Source organism: Heliangelus exortis, chromosome 19 (genome assembly GCF_036169615.1).
Source record: "Heliangelus exortis chromosome 19, bHelExo1.hap1, whole genome shotgun sequence".
NCBI lineage: Eukaryota > Metazoa > Chordata > Aves > Apodiformes > Trochilidae > Heliangelus > Heliangelus exortis.
The window spans coordinates 8,400,566-8,413,945 of NC_092440.1; the positions used below are offsets into that span (position 1 = coordinate 8,400,566).

Here is a 13,380-nt window from a genome sequence, read left to right on the forward strand (position 1 = left end):
GCTGAGCAGCTGGGAAACCCAGGGCTCCCCTGCCTCATCCTCAGCAGCCAGCCCACAGGACAAAGGTCTCTCACCCCCCTCAATAGTTGTTTCTCTTTCTATCTCTCTGTGAGATGTCACCCACATCCACAGCAAAGAGTACACAGCTTATTGCCTCAGAGAAACAGACCATTAAAGCAAAACTCTCCTTATAAAATTACATTCAACCCGTTTGCCCTTTACAAAAAAGAACCTCCCTGGGTTTAGCTGTTACAGAATGCATGTTCCTACCTTTCCTAAATCATGACTCCTACATTGGGCCTGGAGGATTGTCAAAAGGAGGAAGGAAATTCAGTGATTTTGAAGGCCAGCAGCTCAATCATTTCTGTAAAGCAAGAGGTCTGATTGCACGCTGCCTCGGCTCCATGGAAAGCAGTCATTATCCTGGGAAGGAAACATGGAATTGCTTCTGTCCATAAAGATTTGAGACTTCACTCGTAGGTAACCTCGCACTGGCCTTAAAATCCAGCAAATTTTCCCTGTCACAGTTTAAGAACAACAGTTTTTCACTGCCACATATTGCACCCATGCTCAGACACCGTTCAGTGACATCAAAACCAGGAGGTTGTCAAAGTGACTGAAGGGCTCTGTGCCACTTGAGGAACACTGGACAAGTGCCATCAGCTCTGCCAGCATAGCTCACTCATTTTTACAGTGTTCTCTTTAAATTTAACATACCACATCACTCTTTGTCCACTTCATCTCTTTATCTAAAAAGCCTTAAAATAGAAATAGTTGTAGGGAAGGTTGAGAGAAATATGTTAAATTTTTGCCAAGTGTGAGACCACTGAAGTCATTACCCAGTACTGGTTCCAATGGGGGATTACAAACTGCAGGAATTTAACCTGCTCCTTCTGCAAGAGTAATAGATACAAATCTTACAACGTTTTTGTGTGCAATGACAGCTTGGGGCTGTCAGTTTATACCATTCCCTGATTAAAAAAAATAATCAGACAAGCTTTGAAGGAGCACAAAAAGCAACTGAAGATGGAGAAAGGTTTAAAGCACAGGGATTTCTTGGCAGTGGGGTCTCCAGCACAACCTCATGGTACCTGAGTGAGCAGGACAGACCCTGCAGCAGAGCTGGCATCAGCCCAAAATCCAGGCACCAGCCAGGTGTAGGGTGACAAGGGTGAAGCTGGAAAGTCACTCTGTGGTATTCAAGGTCCTGGTGAACAAGGTCCACAGGCAGGCAGAGGCTGTCATGGACCTGGAGACATGAACACACCTAGAGCCAGCTCAGCAGAGAGCAAAGGTGCTGAGCTGAAAGGGATCTTCCAGCCAGAGCCTGGGGGTGAAGGTCCCACTTGAGGCTGCTGCAGCCCCCTGAGGATTGCAACTGAGTTCAGGGCTCTGACAGAAAGAAGAGGAATCAGCTGGAAATGCCTTCCCACTGAGAAACTGGGGCACAACTCACAGGGACAGTGTGAACCCAAACAGATAAGGGACTTGCACAAAAGAATGATGCTCATCTATTCTCTCCTTGCAATGGCAATTCTGACACAACTGTTAACTTACAAACTCAAAAGCTTTCACAATTCAGCTGAGGGAATTGCTGCCTTCTTATGCAAATACATGAAATATTTTGTTCTGGGAATACAAAGTAACAGATTGGGGCATCTAAAGAATCTTTAGTCCTCTGTCATTATTATATCACCACACTTAAATACCACAAGAATCCAAGGGAATAAGAGGTTTCTGGCTAGGAACACACCTCCAGTGCAGTTGCCTTTTTGCTCTGTGTTAAATATCCACTGGGAGAAGGTTTTTAAGTGAGGCCAAGGCCACACAGCTTTCCAAGTTTCTTGTAGCAGACAGCTTACTGCTGCCACTGTAACATGGGCTTCACCCATCCCAACATTTTTTTAGGGCAACATCTTTGGATTTTGATAAAATCTTTACATTGTTGTACTTGGATATTTCCAATCTTCACTGTGCATAAGCTCAGGCACTGAAAAAACCTGTGGGCACAACACTTCTGATTGTCATTGTCACAAAAGTTTAAGGCCAAATGTCTTTGCACACTTACTCAAGGTGGAAAAATATTAATCTTTTCTTCAGTTCTTTCCATTTTTCCTTAGAAAATGAATCTGATTATTAGAGCTTCAGAAAGAAGGAGATTACAGATTACTTTTATTTCCTTCCTTGTGATACCAAACTCTTCTGACCTGTGATTTGAACAGAACTGAGGTTATTTTTATCTAAGCCTTGGCATTTCTGAAGGAAAAAAAGCTGTCGTAACAAGCAAGAGAAAAAATTTGACAGTCCTACCATCACCAAGGCTACTACATCCTAATAAACCAAGTTTCAGATTAACATTTTTGGATTGCATTTTAATGAGAAACTGCAGAAGTCACTTTTTAACAGAAGAAATCTAGGGCATCTAGGGGACTTCTCCCTGGCAGAATACATCCTTAGGATTTATTTTGACATCAGTTTCACTAAGGTACTGGATGGTATCTGCCACTCTGTGCTGCTTGGGGAAGTCAGCATCTTCTCCAGTCTTGCATACTGGAATTTCTATTGCTCTATCAGGCAGCTGTATTTATAACACTGTCAAGTATCATCACCAAGTCATCACACTTTCTATTTAGAGATCAACAGTTTAATACTCGGACTAAAGAGAAAAATGAGTTTGTCAGCATGCATCTAGATGTGCAGCCATTTTGTCCTTATCAGAAAAAAGGCACAGCACATCTCCTGAGGAGAGTATGGCAGGGATCCAAAAATAGCAGATTATCAGCATCAGTTTTAAAATGGTCCAGCAGAGCTTTTCATAATGTTTGTCATGCTATGTGCTCAGGATTAATAGTTGCCATGAGATTCCAATTTTCATTCAAATTATAAGATATTAAGTTATCACAACAGAAGTTTCAAGTTAACAGGAAGGAAAACATGGATTTGTTATTAACAGTCGGAACTTGCTTTAGGATTATACAAAATCCAGTAGGATATATCCACACTTAAGACTCACCTGATGTAACGCAGAGTGGGGAAAATAAAGGCACAAATCAAAGACATGGTTTGCATCAAGAATTATCAAGAATCTTTTCATGGTTCAAACAGAATAACAAAAGCAATACCACACCACTTGACCAACAGAAAGACTGAAGCCTAATTAGATAGTAGACAGGTATTAATTTCTAGTCAACTGCTCCAATAAAAGAAAAGAAAAAAATATCTAACTATCTATCTAAATATCTAATCAACTGCTCCAATAAAGCCTTTCCCTCTTATATGTAATACTTAACCAAAATACACTTTTGGTACTGAAAGGACCTGTCTAAAGCAAAGCAAAACATTCAGATCGTGTTCATATTTAAATCACAACTGATAAAATTTTCAAACGCCAAGCTTTCAACTTGTAAAAGCTTTTTATAGGGGAATTTCAAACAAATTTTCATAGTTATAGCCAGGTTAATTTATGAGATTAAAATGTTAGATCTGTGCATTGCTGCATTTCATGCTTTCAGTTCATGAGGCAAAAGGAAAATTAGTAAGCAAGAGGTTGTAGTCTTTTACTAACCTCAATTCACAGGTCTTTTGCTTCTTTGCTTCATATAATTGGTTGCTGGAGAGAGATCGGAGAAGAGGAATAGATGCTAAACACAATGTAATTAAGTAGAAATGTAATTAAATAGGACTTCCTGATACAATTTCTCCACAAAACTTAATAGACATTGCCCTAAATCCAAGAAAACATTAATTCTACATATTGACATTTGCTGTGCCATTGAAGAATGGGAAGTATGGCTTTGCCTCCAATAAATCAAGTCTGCAAGTGAGAAAGCCTACACACCAAAACTGGTGGCAAACAAAATGTTGTGATACAGAATTGCAGATAGAAATAGATGTGAAATCAGGACCAGTGCCAAGAACACACACACCTGCTTCTTGACAGCCAAATTGTTCAATGCCAAACAACCACCCCAATCACCAGGAGCTGTCCTGTTACATTGGACACCAGAAATTGTACTAAATATATCACCAGCTCCATGCTGTATTTACAAGCAGCTACCACACAGCTAGTGCCTGTGAAGACCTAAAAAGCAGCAACAATTTCTAAATGTGGGTGCACACAAAAATAAATTATTCTGGTAAAGCAGCTGGAGTCCCTGCAGTATGGTGAAAATGTCCAGTCTGATTGAAAAGAGAAAAAAAATGACAATAAAAACATTACAACTTTTTAAATTCTGGAGAATACAACTACCCGCAAGAGAGAGCTAAATGCAAACAAACTCAATAAACGATGAAAAGTGTATAAAAATGTAGTTTAATTTAAATTTTCCTGAAGCTAAATGCTCCATCTCACTTCATATCACAAAAGGGAGTAACAAAGAAAAGAAAAAAAATATATACTTGCTCACAGACAGGGAAAATATTTTAAGAAGAAACAATCTTCCAAAGAGAATAAATCTGCAAAGCAGCAGCAAAACAAGCTGCCCAGTCTCTTTTATCAGGGTTGGGCTTTTTTTCCTATTACATGACAAACAACTGGCATCCAAGCTGCCAATTATTTAGCCATGGTGAGACTTTTGACTCCATTTAGGAGGGAAAAATAAGCCTGCTGTAAATTTAACATTGCAAAACAATCTACAGCAGCTGCCTGCCTACAAAATTTACTTTATGTCCTTTTTATCACTGTCTCTACTAAGTAAATACTGTTTCATCAACACATAAAGAGAAAATGTTCTCTCCACACTGGTTGAAAGTGATTCTTGTTCCAGTTAAAACATTATATATAACTTTGAAATAATTAGGGAAATGGTGGATAACATGATTCTATATTACCATTTAAGATGGCTCTGTTTCATCTCAATGTATGTGCAAAATGGCATTTCTCTGTATGAGACACAGCATTTTATATGTAAACTCTACTAATTATTACTGGCCAAAAACTGAAAAGAAACCCAACTGATCAATGTTTCCAGTAGTTTAAGTATTGTTCTCCCATTTCAAGTGAGCAACAGCAAGTGCCACACCAACTCCATTTTAATCATCATGTTACTAAAAGCTTGACCTGTACCAACATGTTTCTCCTCCCCATGCTTTGAACAAAAAGATTTTGCTTTGGAGTTATTAATCTGTGTAGTTCTATGTAGTTAAGTTACTAACTACTCTATGAGTAAGCACAGACTTTACCACATTAATTTCTCTAATCCATTTCGAACCTCCACCTCCTCTGTCTAAAATTTGAGAAAATTAGATAATGAGTCACTATAGCCACAATCTACCTGATTATAGGTCAGAGTTTTTCAGGGGTCATTAAAAGCCCTGATTCCACTCTTTATGAAATCAGATAACTGCCAATTAGGGCACTGCTGAATACACCAACTACCGTACTTACTTTAAGGATTTTTCAATTAAAAATTTAAATAGTCTCAGTGTACCAAAAAAAAAAGTGCATAATAGACAAATGTGCAATTACACTGAGGTCACAAACTTTCTAAAAAGTGTTAGCTGGTTAATGGTCAGTAAAACATAAGTTAATAGGACTCTTTCTCAACTGCATGTAAGCAGGTAAACCTGAGGAATGATGGCAAAGTCTGCCTGCTGAATAACCACAAAAATATATTATGCTTTTTGTAGCTAACTAGAAAGAACAGGGCACATACTGACCATTAATTATTGACTTCAAAAGGTCAGCTACTCTAATGGAGGCTTAGAGATATTTCCAGATGATGGATAGAAAAACATGTCCCTTGTTCAAAAACTGGCCACTAACATCCTACAAACAAGCATTTTTCTTTGATTGTTCTGCATGTAAAAGTATACCTCAGCTTAAGGTGGTCAGACAGGCTAGAAGTTGTTTTTTTAAAAAGGAGAAAGCAGTAAAGAAAATTAATTTGTAACAAGTCACCCCCAGACAAGTAAGGACTCCACAAGAACTCTAGCTAATGAAAGATGTTTCCTTCTTTATTATTGTTTCATACTTCTTTCACAGAAACATGGTATTTACAAATATACACATATAGACTGCTGATCATAAAATGTTACTGAAGAATTAGTCAAAAAATCAATTTACAAAAACCAAAATCTTTCCAAAGATAATTCTGGCTGAAAAAGTTTAATGAAGTTTCCAGGAGACACTTCTGTACAGAAAGAAAGGTTTTAGCTCCTTGACTTCTGGTAATATTAGACGAGCTGTGAACCAAGTGAGCTAAGCTCAGCTGTACATTTGAGATGAGGCAGTTTTTTTTAATATTGTTCTTTTTCACACAATTTCTTGAGGGCCAGTTCAACAGGTCTCAGGAGGCACTAGTTTGTATGTTTTTGGAAGCTGCAAGCATTGCTCTCACTTTGGCCATAAGATCCTGCAGAAAATAAAAGGAAAATGCTCAGACATGTCCAGGCTTTGAACAGAGCTGAAGTACATGATTGCAAAAAACCTGCTTGAAAAGGTTGGCTTGTGCTCCAGTTCCATACACAGACTTATGATCATCAGACACTGAGAGATGTTAGGCTACATGTGAAATAATTTGGAGAAAAGGCCTATAACAGCAAACAATGTCTGGTTTTACTACAGTGCATACATATGTAGCAATTTTTAAATGACAAAACACAGAAATTGAGGCAGCTGAAATAGACAGAAACTATGATGGGATCTTCAAAAATTGTAATGAAAGAACAACTACTAACCACTGAAGGTTAAAAAAAAACCCAAACCAAACAAAACAGAAGAAGAAAGAAAAAACAAAGTTAGCTGCTAAGAGGAGAATATTAATAACTACTCTATAGCAGAAAGCTTTTTTTTCCTTTACTTTGTAAACCTGAGCCAAAAATTCACATAGCAGTGGTATTTTCACATCTCACAGAGACTGAAAGATTAAGACTGTTGTGAAACCAAATAGCAGATCTCAGTCTTGTTTGAGTGTTCCAGTGGGAGCAGCATTATAAAAGGAAATGAAATTTAATGTAAACAGCATTGAGTAATTGTGTTGCAAAAAAGGATGACAAAACAAAAAGTGAGTATCAGTAATGAATTAAAATTACTTAAAACATTTATGCAACAAATGCAATATAAATGAATCCTTAGTTCTTTTAAAGCCTTTTTCATCTGAATCTCTCAAAACACTTCATAGGGAAAGTTAGCATTATAATTCCACTTTAGAGATGGAAGGATCTGAATGAGAAATGAAACTCAATTGGCCAGGATCAGTCAGCACACTGGCAGCAAAATAACCTTACTAATAATTAGTTAAATTACATTTCTCTGAGCCATTAAAGATAAACTAATCAAGGCTGGGAAATATCTTGCAAATTCACAAAAGTTTCATCCCTCTTATTTACTTTTTGAAAGTAGTAACTAAAAATTGTATTTTAATACAGTAATCATCCCTCATCTTGCAACTGTGCTAAAATCAAGCAGATTAATGTGAAACTATCAAATACTATGCCACAAGCTATATTTAACTCAAGAAATACATTAACCAACCACCTTTGTGGGAGTGGCATAAGGTTTTAAAGTCTTCATATACTGCATCTTATGAATTTAGCTTTAGTCTTGAAAGGCTTGAGTAAACTTGAAAGGATAGTAGCTAGAGAAGCAACAAAATTGCTTTTCTCTTAAGCAAACAGATTAAAAATGACAACAAACATGACTCTACAACATAGCAAGAGAAGAAAACAATATGAGGAACACACCAAATTAGAGCACATACTCTAAATTTGTTTACTCATACCTGAGTGATTTTACTCTGCACTGAAGACACAATTGCTGAAGAGATTTGGCCATCTTTTTCCTGAGAAACTCCCCTAAAAAAGTGAAAGTAGAATTTATAATAAAAGTTTTATAAATGCATTCTACTCACCATCACAATTTTAGGTTTTAATGTTCAAGTCTCATACTCAATTGCTGACTGTTATTATGTTGACTATTAGTCAACAGCTCTCTCAGTCAACAAGAAGCCATAATAAGTCATAATTAGAGGAGTGCCTTGTACAAATGATACAGAGAAGTATGAACAACAGCCCTGGAATTTTTAACTGGACTGTTCTATATAGTGTAAAAATAATTTAATGATGAATCTTGCACAGACATTGCAATTCAATCTCTATTCAAATTCAAATTTAAAGCCTTTATCCATTTTTTGAGTTACCAATTTCTAGTTTAGAATTATGCTGCAGAATTTTCTGCACCAGTTCTACTCTAAGAGTTTGTGGAGGAGGCAACAGGGATCCCAGGTCTTCACCAGACTGCTGCACACAGTGCTGTCCCTCCCAGTGTCTCCTGGTTTCAATCTGCACACATTACACACACCCAGAAATCCCCATCACACAGGTAAGGTTAAGAGACACCCTGGCAGTCAACAACCACCAGGATACTGATAAAGAGTAGAAGAGCAAATAACCTGGAGCGTTCCTGGCTGGATTCCCTGCTCTCCACAGGAGAGACACTAGCTGAATGTATGGAATTTTTGTGTGTGGATGGTCTGCCTGGTGACATGGATGGTGAAGGAGACCTGGCTTTGGACTTGGTACGTGATCTAGACCTCCTCTTCTTCTTCTTTTCATGGGGACTTCTGTGAGAAGAAAATATTTTATTGAAGGATATTTCAAGCAGTACTACACTAACTCAGGTGAAGACTTTTCACTGTTCTTAAAGATTATGCAACCCTCTTCCATAGGATACTTCACATGCATTCAGCAAGCAGTAGAGTCCTGCCCCAATAAGGCACTTTTATGGTGTGCAAAATAACTTTTTTATTCTTTTTATCACATCACATTACATTATGCAACTACCAGCACCGGAGGTTCTGACTTGGAATGCTGCTTCATGGGTACACAGGAATTATTGGCTAGTAGCTGGCAGTTTAAAAGATGAAAACAAAAAGTCTCTCATTGGAGACTTGCAGCATAACTTTGCTAGAGGGAAGTTCTTTCCCAAAGGACAACAGACTTAGAATATAATGAGAAATTTAAAAGTTTATATCCCTTAAAATTTTCCTAGGTCATAAAGGAACAAATCATAGATCGTAGCTGTGCAAATGATCTGTAAGGCAAGACAGTTTGTTGGTTTGCTTTTTAAAAAGAAATTACCCCCTTCTCAATATATAATGAAAGAAATCAGTCTCAAACTTGTAAACAAGCTATCCTATGCCACCCAAACAAACCTAGACCTAGCAACATGTTTTAAATACAAACTGCTTATGACTTGGAAATAAGTTACACAAATTTTTGTCCCTTTGAGCACAGGAACAAAGGATTTATGTGTACCTGAAGGGGAAAACAGGGAGCCTCCTCATATGCAGAATTAAGCTCAAAGAGAATTCATTTAGTAATATACTAGAGATAGAACTATAAAGATTTTTATATATGGTTATGAATTTATGTTTGTATGATTTGCATACCAGTACTGACATTATTGTAATTAGAATTACTAGAATAATGCCTTCATTAGAGTTAGGCAATTTCTCATCTCTCTCTCTACCATGCACTTCTAGAAGTCTATTCAGAAAAATGTTAAAGCTTCTAGAACATGTTAAGCACTGTAAAACTTCAAGTAATTTTTTAAGTATCACATTATTGATTCCTTTACTTTGTTTTTCTTAGGAATCTGCTAAGCAGCTTTAACATTAAATTCCCTATAAACAATTTATGGCACAGATGCTCAGATTTTATCATTCAAATACCTGATTTTCATAAAGAAGTCAATATTCAAGACTTAAAGCTGCCAAACTTCCTTACATTTTTCTTGTGTAATCAGTACCAAAAGAAAAACCCCACCACTCTACTAGCCTCTAACACTCTCATATATATGCAAAAAACATCAGCTACAAAGTTGGTTGTTATTCCTTGAGTAGCTAATCATGTACTGTAACTGCTCAGTTTCTTAAAACATCATAATGTAATCAAGCTATGAACACATTTCATACTTAACTTCTAAAAATTTCAGCAAACATTCAGTGTACATGAAGAATATTTTACAGTAAGGTTTTCTGGAGGTTTTTTTTCCTCTCATCTCAGATTATGATGAACAAACATCATAACAGCTGAATGAATGTGTCTTATAAATTTTACATTTTTAGAAAACTGTTTAGAACTGTGCAAAAGCTTAGATAATAATAATAGCACTGGTTGATGTACAAACACAGGCTTCCCTTTTCACACATTTGGGGGGTCAGCTGCAACAGGAGGGTGAAGCTCTGGCCCCCCCTCAAGCAGAGCATGAGAAAATGACCCACCAAGAAGGAAATAAGAAATTCCAAACAAAATCTGAACTCTCACAGCCTGGGGATAGTAGTGTACTACCCTTCACTGATTTGGTTGTACATAGTATTCAGACATATGCAAGAATGGAGGAAGAAGCACTTCTAATATTATCATCTTTTTCTCCACACAAGTATTTGTCTACTAAAATAAAGCTCCAGAACATAAAAACCTACCTTGGGAGTATACAACACATCAGAAAATGTTTAAAATCTTACATTATTTGAACAGAACAGAACTTTCTCCAGGACCAGGTAGACTTACTTGGAACGTGGGCGTTTCCTGCTATTTCCAGGACTATTACTTATCCTATAAGCTGTAGGAACACTTCTCTCATCTCTCCTCCTTTCTGGTGTGTGAGTCCTTCTCCTGGGTGACCTCGATCGTGACCTGAGCAGGAAAAAACATACAAAAGTTTGCTTTTTGTGACTTATGTCATCATTTTTATTTCAGTGGAACTGTGTTGTCACCAAATGCCAACCTAACACCCTTCAAATGCCTGTTTTATATCAGCATGGGGTATTTAGTCTCCCAGACTTGTCAGCTGCCTAAATACTTCTTACCCAAGACATTTAGGGTGCAGTTATCCATTGCCTTTCATTCCCAATAGTGGGAAAAAAAGACAATTATTTTTTGGTATTGTGTTCTAATGCAAGCTTCTGCATTAGTAGACAGGAAAGTTACTTTAGCCCAGTCACCTTTTGTGGAAGAGTTCACCAATGCTGGCATGCAGAAGCCCAATTTGGCTCAAAGCCTGCGACTGTCAGGCCTGACCTTGTCTTCTCAAATTAGTGGTATATTTTTAGAACTGTTGCATCACAGAGATAAATACAAGTTTTTGTTTTCAGCACATCTCCAACACTGACAAGTCCAGGAAATTTTGTCTCTGATACTGCAGAATAAATCTAGAACAGCCAATATTTTCACCTGTGCAAGTGACCAACAACCCATGGTCAGCATTGTTTGGCACTAATACTTTGACTTGAGATATTTTTTTCCTAGGAAAGTGAGAAAGAGATAGATATCAAGAGGGAAAAAAGAAATCATGCCCAGTTAAGATCGGAGATCAACATAAGAGCTCCATTTTTTAAGTCTGTGATTTGGAATTAAGAGCATGTGCTAGTAAAACCTGAGCATTTCTTAATAACCAAAAAAATGGGATAAGAAAAGTCCTGAGAGATGGAAGGGAGGAAGGAAGATGGAGAAAGGGACAATTCAGGGCTCCAGCTTGGAAAAAAGAAAGAAAAAACCCCAAATCCAAATTCACCCCAAATTACTGACAGTAACAGTTAGTTCTGTTCTCACTAAAGTATATAGTTCTAATAAATTTACTTCTATTTACTTATCATTTTAAAGCCCTTCTATAGGTATTCCACTCCATGTATAGTAAACGTTCATATTCTTCAAAACACCTAATTTGCAGTGACTAAAAGACAAGCCATTTATGAAATCATTGAACTTCTCCAGACTCTCACCATATACATAATATATATACACACACATTCCTGAGCCATTTCTCTTACAATCTACAACAAAAGAGATCAACTGAAAATGAAAAAAAGGCAATCACATTGTCAGTTAAGAGCTGCAAATTAACTGCTTTGTCACTTAGAAAATCTGATATTTACCAAGCTATTGAAAAAGATTAAAAAAAAGGAAAAAAGAAAAAAAAAAAAAAAAAGCAACAAAACAGAACAGATTCAAAAGTGTGGGGTCAGTCAGACACCTTGACATTTTACCAGGATTTCCCTCAAAAGAGCTCCAGCAGTCAAATCTTTTCGTTGTCGGAGTTGCCTGATAATTTTCCCGCTCTGTTGCTGCTGCCACTGATGAGCTGCTCAGACTCGGCTCCATGCTCAGTGTCCCTGTGGATGCTGTGAGTCTGTGATATGGAGGCACACACTTCACATTCAGAATAAAATGTGCTAGTTTTGGTATTAACTAGAATCCTGAAAAGGCTCAGTCCCTCAACCCAAAGCTGAACCTTAGTGAAACATGTCTATGTGGACCAGCCTAAAAAAAGTCCAATCAGAAAGAAAAAGGCATTAGCTTCATTTTTATGAACTCTCATTTGTGGTTCTACAACATTCTTCCAAACACCAAAATGTTAAAAACTTTGGCCATTGGCTTCAAACGTTTAAAAATAGCTTAACAGTTTTACTGCAATACATTGATTATCAATTTCATTAGACTTATTTCAAAAGGTGCTCTATCCCTTTAAAGTCAACATCACTTCTGCTTAGTAGGATCTCAAAAGTTCAAAGGGTTACAAAGCTTGGCATGTCTCTTTACAAAAGAAGAATTAAAACTATGTGGACACTACCTCAGCAGTAAGAAAATCCGTTTGGAAGGAGACAAAAAACCCAAACAACCCTCAACCAACCTTTTTTAAAGAACAACTACTTTAAAGTCTCTTGAATTCCTAATATTGAGGCCAAAGGTCTCACACAAACATTCACACACAGTTGTACCCTACCCACTTACTGAAAAGCAAACTTAATAAAGTATGCCACCACTAATTGTTATTTAGAACTCATTGACTGGATAAATTAGGTGGCCTAGTTCTGCAATATTACTAGACAATATAAAGAAAAATAGTAACAAAGAGAAGTACAGACTTTCCATCCCTAGCTGAAAACAAACATCCAAATTTCACTTCAGCACATCACTAAATCACCCAGTACACAGTGGGTGCCTCACTTCCCTTCCTCTCACACACACAAACCACACTCACACAAATACATCATTAGCTTACATCAGGTACTACAAAGTATTATTGATAGAAAAGGGAGACACAAATAAACATGGTCACTGTTTACAGTTCCTGCCAACCCTCTCTCAAACCTGACTGCTCAGCTAGAACAGCCACTGGGAGATGCAGTGACCCAACAACCTGCACCCCTTTCCAGATCACCACTTCCAGGTACATTTCTCATCCAACTTCTCAGTGATACTCTGAAGTCCATTAGAAAAAAAAAAAGACACTGATGAAGCATTTGCTACAGATGACCAAACAGGACCAAAGCCTTTGTTTTCCAAGACAGATTTATCAAATGTGCCCCATCTTGCACATTAGCTACTTCTTTGTAATAACTCATTGTATCTTAGTGACTGACACCTCCAAAGCAATCC

The 13,380-nt window shown here is 37.3% G+C and overlaps 1 protein-coding gene across 8 annotated transcripts in view; it reads right to left on the reverse strand.

The window, feature by feature from the left end:
• Positions 1–5,934: 5,934 nt before the first annotated feature.
• Positions 5,935–13,380, reverse strand: part of SFSWAP (splicing factor SWAP) — a 40,535-nt gene continuing 33,089 nt past the window's right edge. For 5 of the 8 annotated variants that reach the window (XM_071763042.1, XM_071763036.1, XM_071763040.1 and 2 more), the window contains 5 exons: positions 11,975–12,130; positions 10,513–10,638; positions 8,391–8,561; positions 7,722–7,794; positions 5,935–6,353 (listed from right to left, as the gene is read on the reverse strand). In XM_071763042.1, the coding sequence (XP_071619143.1) occupies positions 6,288–6,353; positions 7,722–7,794; positions 8,391–8,561; positions 10,513–10,638; positions 11,975–12,130 (592 nt within the window). In that variant the 3' untranslated portion in view covers positions 5,935–6,287. Of the gene's footprint in view, positions 6,354–7,721; positions 7,795–8,390; positions 8,562–10,512; positions 10,639–11,974; positions 12,262–13,380 lie in introns of those variants that run through there. The other 3 variants (XR_011729677.1, XM_071763037.1, XM_071763043.1) reach the window with 3 other exon arrangements.